The following is a 10,463-nucleotide window of genomic DNA, read 5'->3' as shown; positions in this document are numbered from 1 at the left end:
TAATACTGCTCCTATATACAAGAATATAACTACTATAATACTGCCCCTATATTCAAGAATATAACTACTATAATACTGCTCCTATATACAAGAATATAACTACTATAATACTGCCCCTATATACAAGAATATAACTACTATAATACTGCTCCTATATACAAGAATATAACTATAATACTGCCCCTATATACAAGAATATAGTATCATACATAGAGTAATATTTCCTAGAACATTACACATTTGTGAAGAATAAGACTTGTGCAGATGTTTTAAAAGGTCGGATTTAATTAAATATAAAATTTACAAATAAACAAAAAAAAAATCAATCAATCCAAACAATATCACTTCAATCAACAGGGATGTTGCTACGTGTTTGCTAGTCCTTGGCTTGTGTGAGATCTGTACATCGCGGGTGATCCTATTATTGTGATCACTGGATTCACAACTATTAAATAAAATATCAATTTCATTGCAACTTATATTTGAACAACAAAACCATGTGGACCAATCATCGAACTTATCTATTATTTGGCCCATTTCTTTACTGGTAACGAGGGACCAAGATGAGGCACATTATTACGTCAGCCTCGTGCCTCATAGCGGTCACTCATTTCTAGTACTAGGCGGTGACGTTCTTCATAAACCGCCACACTACAGATCTTGATGTACATTAGTAAGAGGTCACACAACATTAAGGGAAACAGGCATTTTGGTTACACTTTGCGTCGGGTTAGTTCGGGTCCTGCGGCAGAGCGGCCTCTTGTAGTGGGATTTTTGCATCATTAGGTTCTGTCAGACACAATCATCTTCCTGTACAACCAATAAGACATATTATTATCTTACAGCTCAGCTGAACAATGACTACAGCTAATAATCAATCCTATTAAGAGGAGTCATTTACCGCATCTACGCCAGAGGTCGTCATACTATGCCGCTCCAGCTGTTGCAAAAAATACAACTCACATTAGCATGCTGGGAGTTGTAGTTCTGGAACAGCAAGAGAGCTACAGGTTAAAGCCCTAAGATCTACGTTGTAAGCTCATCCATCTAAATTTGAGTGCTTCTTATAGTCCAAAAGGTACGACGTATTGCTCGGCTTACAAGGAAGATCATCTAAGAGCTTGAAAACAGAAAAGGTCCCACAGTAGTTCCTACTCCCTGAAATAGGACACGTGCAGATTGTTTTTCAGCAATACATTGCAGTCTTTAAAACCCATAAAAGATCTCAAAGAGCCACTTTATACATACATTACTTATTCTGTACTGATCCAGAGTTACATCCTGTATTATACCCCAGAGCTGCACTCACTGTTCTGCTGGTGGAGTCACTGTGTACATACATTACATTACTTATCCTGTACTGATCCTGAGTTACATCCTGTATTATACTCCAGAGCTGCACTCACTATTCTGCTGGTGGAGTCACTGTGTACATACATTACTTATCCTGTACTGATGCAGAGTTACATCCTGTATTATACTCCAGAGCTGCGCTCACTATTCTGCTGGTGGAGTCACTGTGTACATACATTACTTATTCTGTACTGATCCGGAGTTACATCCTGTATTATACTCCAGAGCTGCACTCACTATTCTGCTGGTGGAGTCACTGTGTACATACATTACTTATCCTGTACTGATCCAGAGTTACAGCCTGCATTATACCCCAGAGCTGCACTCGCTATTCTGCTGGTGAAGTCACTGTGTACATACATTACATTACTTATCCTGTACTGATCCTGAGTTACATCCTGTATTATACTCCAGAGCTGCACTCACTATTCTGCTGGTGGAGTCACTGTGTACATACATTACATTACTTATCCTGTACTGATCCGGAGTTATATCCTGTATTATACTCCAGAGCTGTACTCACTATTCTGCAGGCTTCGGAGTAAAATTCATCCCTGCTTGTTCAGTGTCTGCATAGAAGTTGCTCTAGTGATTTGTATTTGGAAAGTAGCATCTTCACACTATGCACTATACAGTTATTGGATGTAGGAAAACTAACAATCCCCATGCATTATAAGAGCTTAGCTAGGCTGTTAAAATGTGTGTCAACAAGCTTGCAGATGGTTTCTGAAAACAACCAGCAAAATATGGAGTGCAGCTCTGGAGTATAATACAGGATATAACTCAGGATCAGTACAGGATAAGTAATGTAATGTATGTACACAGTGACTCCACCAGCAGAATAGTGAGTGCAGCTCTGGAGTATAATACAGGATGTAACTCAGGATCAGTACAGGATAAGTAATGTAAGTACACAGGGACTCCACCAGCAGAATAGTGAGTGCAGCTCTGGAGTATAATACAGGATGTAACTCAGGATCAGTACAGGATAAGTAATGTCATGTATGTACACAGTGACTCCACCAGCAGGATAGTGAGTGCAGCTCTGGAGTATAATACAGGATGTAACTCAGGATCAGTACAGGATAAGTAATGTAATGTAAGTACACAGGGACTCCACCAGCAGAATAGTGAGTGCAGCTCTGGGGTATAATACAGATATCATATAGAATATAGATTTCCTTTTGTGGGAGTTCTATTGTGGAAACCAGTTCTAATAAGAAGTCAACTTTCTTGAAACATTTTGTCTGTACATAATACCTGTTCCTCCAGTTTCTATAACCTGATTAAAGTTGCTACAAAGTCAAGTGTAGGAATACCCATGGGGATTTTTGTACTTCAATATTAAATTTATAAAAAAAAAAGCTTAAAAAAAAAAATAATCCAATAGCAACGTATTGATATATAATGGTCTCGCGCTTGTGCACTTTACATCGACACCGGTTAATCAGACAGACTTACTGCGTAAATCCTAACAGGAAACACATAAAAATACAAAAACAAACATCATATAAGTATTTTTATAAAAATGTTTTTTAGAAGGTTTTTAAAGAAATATGAATTCATAGTTTAGTATTTCCGGTCAATCCCAATATTTAATCCTTGGTATAGAGAGAGAACCGTTTGATTTCGGTGCTTTACCCTCAGATATCCCTTCCTCTATGATAGTCTATGACGGCCTGTTCTCAATAGCCAAAATCGATTAGGTGCACCTAATAAAGCGGTGTCCATGGACAGCACGGCTGGGACTCTATTACGGCACCTATTAGGTTTTGACAGGAAATAATACTAAACTATGAATAAATCATTATTTTAAAAAAACTTTAAAAAAAAAAAAGCAAAAAAATAATTTTAAAAAACCCACAAAAAGACAAAAACAAACATCATACGTTTATTAAGATTTACACAATACGTCTGTCTGAATAACCGGTGTCGATGTAACGGGCGCGCGAGACCATTATATATCAATACGTTGCTATTGGATTTTTTTAAAAAGTTTTTTTTATAAATTTAATATTGAAGTACAAAAATCCCCATGGTATTTATTCAGTGAAACATTTGTGATCTTTTTCTCAGGGGAAACTACTCAACCATAAAAATGGTGGCAAATCAGGTGTAGGAGGGGAGCGTGCGTGGGATCCTCATTATTTCTTTGGAACTAGTCGATTTAGGTTTTTTGTTTTTTTTTTAGACACACATTAATTACAAATGATCAATTAAGCAAATCAAACCCATTCACACCAGAATTATTGTAAGAAGAAGCTCATCTTCCAAGACCGGCAAACGAAAAATAAGAAAGTTTCCATAAAAACAGCAGAGACAAGAGACGGCAGAGGTTCTCTACACCAAGGAGACCGCACTGCACCGGTTATTCTGGATACTGCGGAATTGGCACTTCAGGGGGCTATTAAGTGAACCTCCGCTTTCAAGGGACGTCCTGGGGTCAGTTCACACAGAGTGTTTTGGCGCTGCCTTTGACGCAGAAACCGCGTTGGAATCAGCGGCAAAACATGTCCGAAATCACCTATTGATTTCAATGGGTGGCAGAGGCAGTTTTTTTTCTCGGGAGGCTCTTGGCCGAAAACAAGCGGCATGTCCTTTCATGCCGCGTTTTCCGCCTCTGACTTCCTATTGAAATTAATGGGAGGCAGAAAAAACCTGCGGCGCTCGTTTGAGTGTTTTTCGCTGCGTTTTTCGCCCACTGTCCTTGCGTTAGCTTCTAGGGCTGTTGTGAAAACAGTGGAAAAAGAGTTGAAAATCTGCCTGCAAAAAAAACTCTGTGCGAACAGGGCCTTAGAAATGCTGCGACTGGTAATAGCTTCCCTTTAAAAATCGATGTCAATTGAAATTAAAAAAAGAAAAAAAAGTTGTGAATGATAAAAATACACGGCTGCCTTGTTACAGTGTCTCACCTGTTTACAGGTTGTGTGTGGTATTGCAGCTCAACCCTATTCATTTCAATGGAGCCAAACTGCAATACCAGACACAACCCATGGACAGGTGAGGCGCCATTCCAAAAATAAAGCAGTCAAGTTTTTTCTAATCCTGTTCAATCTCTAAACTAAAATAGTTTTAAGTTAAATGTACAAGTAGTAAAAATCTACGCCTGGTAGAGGAAGAAGATGACAACAGGAAGGCTCAGACCACACGTTATTAATCCCCAATACCACCCATACAGCTAACCCGATCATCGGGTCCCCCCCTGATGTGAACTATTAACCCTGGCCGGTCTGGTCTCTTAACATCACACATGCATCTCAATATTCAGAGATAACATAGGAGAAAATACCCTCTCTAGATTTCTTGTTTCATTGTACATAGAGTCTATGTAACAGGTAGCAACACAGGGTGACGTGCCAGCCATTGGGCAGGGCAGGACTGAACCATCATGGTTCATGGAAGGTCCTTGTTTTTATATTCCGGAGGGTGCATCGTCTTCGGTCTTGCATTCCAGATAAAAGACTAGAAAATATTCTGCATGGTCTTAGTGATTATCATCTTATGGAAACTGAGCAACCCACCACCACATGCACACACCACACGAGTTCCCCGATCTGCAGGCGGCATCGGCTGGCAAAGCATAGCGAACAGGAAGGCGGGCAGCGCTGATCTAAGAAGCAGCCAATGCTATACCTTACTCCTGAAGAGCGGCTTGGCACCCGGCCCACAGTACTCATTGTAGATGAGCTTAAACAGGAAGAGGTGGAAGAGGGTGATGAGAGAGGCCACGCTGAACCAGAAAAGGAACGGCAGGCCCGGGTACTGTTTGGCCATGTGCTCTTCGTGTGCCAGGATCTCCTTCAGGTGAAGAGTGTGCCTCAAGTCCTGCAGGTGGGTCAGTTCTGTAGAGATGTAAAGTAACGGGGTTAAAGGCTGGGTGACCAGCACAGGGAACGTGTGTCCCCGGATTTCGGAGGTCAATTCTACCGGCTCATTCAAACATCCGGCCTCGCAGGCGTAAAGTTTCACCAGCTTGTCCTGGAACTTCACCGAGACGTGCAGAAAGGGTTTTTCGTCTTGGTCAAGCAGGACGGCCAGGTTGATAAGGTCCTTGTTATAATGAATCCCTCGCAGGGAGTAGCTGTTGTGAAGAACGTGAGGGTCGGATTGGAACTGCAGGTGGTTTTCGGTGAACTGCAGGCCACCAAAGCTCAGCATCATTCCCTGCATGAGTCCGTCGGCACCGGCTAATACCAGGCTTTTACAGCCTCTCTTCTGCAGGGTCAATTTCCACAGTTCCCAGAGTTGTAGAAGCTGCGTAATCCCGCTCAGCTTGCTGGGCCACAGATTCTCCGCGTGCATAGTTGCGTGGCCGCTAAAGCAATGGTCGGCGTAATTCAGAGACTGCTCCATTTTCTCTCGTTCCTCTGTGCTTATGAGGGGTTCGACCAGAGGAGCAGGGGAGCAGGAGAGGATGTAGTACAGCGTGGTGTTGATGGTATCACTGGATGGGGTATGTGCGTCCTTGATCTTTCTCATTTCAATGCCTGGAAGAAATGAAGATCATTAATAAAACGTCAGGGAGCAGGTCTGAGGCGCCCCAAACATCCAGGAGGACTAGGATAGAAAACCCAAATAGTGAGGGCCCGATGGGCGAGGTTATTAAAGGAGCTGTCTGATTCAAAAATCCCATTTTCAATTAGTCTCTTAGGGATTACTGGGTTAATTGAGAGAAGGCCCCCCCATTCCGGACCCTCATCTATCAGCCAAAAACTGCCTCTGGATGAGGTGGATCCCACACGTCTGATTACATGGACAGCCTATTGATTTCATTAGGAATTGTGTAATGCTTCATTTCACCTGTGGTGGCGCTACAGGGTAATTGAACGCTTGTACTAGGTTCTCCCACAGATCACAGCTGATCACTGGGGGTCCTGTCAGCAGGATAGCATGTGAGCAGCTTATTATTGGGGACCCTTCTAACAAACAGACTGTCTAAAATAGAAAACCCTTTTAAATAATGTAAACCCCTTTAAACAGTAAATTGGTGAATGAGTCAATTACTTATAAGGTTATAGGACAATGCTACACGGCTGCTTCCTGTGAGTCAGCGATCACATCAATTATACTTGAAGATTTCCCCTCCCCCAGTCAGTCGGATGTCTCTGTAGACGTCTTACTGTTTGTACTGTACACATAGAAGACTATTTGTGAACGCCGTGAACTGGGATCTAACTCCTGGTCACCTCACTACCTCTTAAAACTGGATGAACCCAGTGGTTGTGACCTTTCCTACAAAGCTGGAACAGACATCACTAATCAGACATATATACAAATCAGGGCTTGAAGGGGCTGCTTTCTTCTAAAAACAGCACCACACCTGTTCCGGCGTGGTATTGCAGAATAGCCCCATTGCTTTCTTTGGAGCTGCAATTTCTGACACAGGACAGGTGTGGCGCTGTATTTGAGGGAAAGCAGCCAGTAGGGTCCCAGAGAAGTGGATTGTTGTCCTATTACGGATGTGCACAACGAAGAGGTTGTTCGGAGATGTAATATTTCCATATGTATGAAGCATCAGATTGGTTTTCAATGACCATCCAATAATCCAGACTATCTGATAATTCTGCGCCTATCGAGTTTCATTCATGCAGGATTAAAGATAGGTACGAGATAGGTACGAGATAGGTACGAGATAGGTACGAGATAGGTACGAGATAGGTACGAGATAGGTACGAGATAGGTACGAGATAGGTACGAGATAGGTACGAGATAGGTACGAGATAGGTACGAGATAGGTACGAGATAGGTACGAGATAGGTACGAGATAGGTACGAGATAGGTACGAGATAGGTACGAGATAGGTACGAGATAGGTACGAGATAGGTACGAGATAGGTACGAGATAGGTACGAGATAGGTACGAGATAGGTACGAGATAGGTACGAGATAGGTACGAGATAGGTACGAGATAGGTACGAGATAGGTACGAGATAGGTACGAGATAGGTACGAGATAGGTACGAGATAGGTACGAGATAGGTACGAGATAGGTACGAGATAGGTACGAGATAGGTACGAGATAGGTACGAGATAGGTACGAGATAGGTACGAGATAGGTACGAGATAGGTACGAGATAGGTACGAGATAGGTACGAGATAGGTACGAGATAGGTACGAGATAGGTACGAGATAGGTACGAGATAGGTACGAGATAGGTACGAGATATAGATAGATTTACCTGAAACAAATAGGTCTGACCAGATCTGTTGATGTTCACTGTAGAGATCTTCCGCCTTCATCCGCATCACCTCCAGCATCTCCTTCTTTGCGGACTCCCGCAGTTTACTGAAGTTCTCCTCCAACTTTCCCGAGTCCAGAGGATCAGACGTGTAGATGACGGAGAGAACAGTTTCATCAAATTCAGACTTGGGACTGACCTGCACTCGGTTCACCAGCTTTTTTGTGGCCATTACCACCAGAATACTTTTTCCGTCTTCTAAGGCCACGCGTCCAGAGGAGAGGAGGAACTGTCTGTCCTGCACCTTCTCTACGCTGGTGGAAACCTTGGCTCCGGTGAGCGGCTTCTGGGAAGAGAGATCGAAAGCCACCACCTTGTCGCTGGGGTTGGAGACGTGGATTCTCTGGACGTACAGGTGAGGTCGGCTCCTGTGTGCAAAGTAGTCCTGACGGACAGAGACGCAGTCACGGTGGGAGTCCGTTGAGTCCATTTGCAGGCAGCGAACGGTCCTGATCAAACCCTCTTTATAGAAGACCGCAGTAGCGCGCACTTCTGCCACTACCCCCGAGCTCTTCACGTACGTCACCGGCGAATAGTCCGTCATGCGGAACGGCACAGTCACAGAAGACACCCATAAGTTATTTTTGCCGACGTCCACAAGTATAAATCCATTCCCGACCATGGCGGGGCCCTGCAATTTGGATTCCTCTCCCGGGAACGAGACCATCATTAAATCCCCCTTGTCCGACAAGGTCTTCCATTGGTTAGTCTGCGTCTGGAGACACGCCCCAGGGCCACTTCGGGGCTGACCTGAATACCACAGGGATCTAAACAAGGATCCAGTGGACATATACCAGTAGATTAGCAGAAGAAATCCCAGGACGGCCAGGACGCGGCGGGCCCAGCTGCTGGACAGCAGGCCCGGGAAACCTTTGAGCCTCTGATGTAACCACATCTGGGATTCAGTCCGGTGATGATTTTGGTTGGAAGTTTGGAAGAAGAAAGGGGGAGGGGATTTAAATCACAGAGTTACGTGTCAATGACTATCGTTCATTGTGGGAAGGTCTCCGAGACATTCAGACTTCCAGCATCATTGCAATACAGGCCACGAGCGATCCCCAACACCACGCCGGCCCCGATCCTGAAAAATATGTTGTATATATATTATACTCTCCTTACCCCGGGAAGTCCAGAGATACCCAAACCCTCCTAACACCACAATCTGAGCCCCGAACCTCTATGGTCTCCCCTTCTACTGACCTCTATGGTCTCTATCGTCTCCCCTTCTACTGACCCCCGACCTCTATGGTCTCCCCTTCTACTGACCCCTATGGTCTCTTCTACTGACCCCCGACCTCTATGGCATCCCCTACTACTGACCCCTTACACAAGGTTTTCATCTGGGTGTCTCATAGGCTGCAGGACTCAGGGGGTCTGGAGCTGTAGGACACTATTCAGGGAGCATTTTCTGGCAATATCTAAAATGGGCATTATCTGCAGGGGGCACTATGTGTGGCACTCTCTATATGGGGCAGATAAACCTCGGATTTCTCACAAGTCGTAATTACCTATGGAAAATCCAACCTGTATGAATAGTCTTACTACTGGTGTTCATGCCGGACCTTTACCGGACAGCAGACCCAGGTACACGGACCTTCACTAAAAATAGTTGAGTACCCCGGCTCTATAGTATCACCTTGTACTGACCCCAGACGTTTCCCCTTATGACCCCTATAGTTTTACTTATACTAACCCCTGACCTCTATTTTCCCCTAATACTGACCGCTAAACTCTAGTTTCCACTTTATACTTTCCCCTTATATTGACCCCAGACCTGTAGTTTCCCCTAATACTGACCCCTGACCTGTAGTTTCCCCTTATATTGACCCCTGACCTGTAGTTTCCCCTTATATTGACCCCTGACCTGTAGTTTCCCCTTATATTGACCCCTGACCTGTAGTTTCCCCTTATATTGACCCCTGACCTGTAGTTTCCCCTTATATTGACCCCTGACCTGTAGTTTCCCCTTATATTGACCCCTGACCTGTAGTTTCCCCTTATATTGACCCCTGACCTGTAGTTTCCCCTTATATTGACCCCTGACCTGTAGTTTCCCCTTATATTGACCCCAGACCTATAGTTTCCCCTAATACTGACCCCTGACCTGTATAGTTTCCCCTTATACCGACCCCTGGGCTAAAAATGGACAGCTGCTGCGGCAGAACAGACAGGACTACGGGGACTCCGGACCTCCTCAACCTCCCAATATCATCGGATCCTATAGGAACCCGCACACACTGACAGACCGCAGCCCCCCTTACTCTAGGATAGACCCTTTACTCTGTTAGCCCACCGTGAAGAGACCCCACTCACCTGCCCGGTAAGGTTGTGCTCGCACAGGACTCGCACCAACAGCCTCCACCGCACACGCATGTAGCCCGGTGCCCCCTCCTCCTCCTCTTTCGCAGCTGTTACCACAACAACACGGAAGTGTCACCGGTCACCACCAGTTCTCGCGATGATAGAACGCTCCCAGCATGCTCCGCTGTCAAAAGATCACATGCGTCTAGTACGGGAGGGGGCGGTGCTTGTCATGTGACAGAGTCCGGCAGCGTCTCAAGAGCTGGTACACAGCGCCTCTAGTGGTCACACTGGAACATGACAGGATGAGGAGGAAGTTCTCGCTTCTATGGTAGGGACCTCTGACATGTCGGGATCAGTCAGCCGGGAGACTATAAGCCACTGCTGAAAGCTGACACTTGTCCTAAAGGATATATTCACACCCATCATACTTTATAATAGTTGTATGTCAATAAAAAATAATATTTGCATGATAATCACAATTTTTAAGATCTCTGCTTCGTGTCAGTGAATAGGGACTTTATTGTTTACATCCAGATGCGGAAAACCTTGTACACACCTAATACTTCTCAC

At 44.5% G+C, this 10,463-nt stretch overlaps 1 protein-coding gene across 1 annotated transcript; it reads right to left on the bottom strand.

Moving 5' to 3' along the window:
* Nucleotides 1–265: 265 nt before the first annotated feature.
* KIAA2013 (KIAA2013 ortholog) lies at nucleotides 266–10,061 on the bottom strand. Its single transcript, XM_075839347.1, has 4 exons — nucleotides 9,903–10,061; nucleotides 7,530–8,670; nucleotides 4,987–5,840; nucleotides 266–810 (listed from the first exon to the last, which is right to left on the bottom strand). Exons 2-4 carry the CDS (start codon nucleotides 8,482–8,484, stop codon nucleotides 793–795), a joined length of 1,827 nt encoding a protein of 608 aa, XP_075695462.1. The 5' UTR covers nucleotides 8,485–8,670; nucleotides 9,903–10,061; the 3' UTR covers nucleotides 266–792.
* Between the last annotated feature and the right edge of the window lie 402 nt (nucleotides 10,062–10,463).

The sequence above is a fragment of the Rhinoderma darwinii genome, chromosome 10 (assembly GCF_050947455.1).
Source record: "Rhinoderma darwinii isolate aRhiDar2 chromosome 10, aRhiDar2.hap1, whole genome shotgun sequence".
NCBI classification, from domain to species: domain Eukaryota; kingdom Metazoa; phylum Chordata; class Amphibia; order Anura; family Rhinodermatidae; genus Rhinoderma; species Rhinoderma darwinii.
The sequence above is the reverse complement of the archived record's forward strand: the minus strand, read 5'-3'. Positions and strand labels throughout refer to the sequence as shown.

Bases quoted from the DNA above. Each gene is read 5' to 3' on its own strand.
- KIAA2013 (XM_075839347.1), bottom strand. From the start codon at position 8,484: ATGTGGTTACATCAGAGGCTCAAAGGTTTCCCGGGCCTGCTGTCCAGC. The intron at 5,841-7,529 runs GTAAATCTATCT...CATTTCTTCCAG, and splicing joins GTCAGACCTATTTGTTTCAG to GCATTGAAATGAGAAAGATC.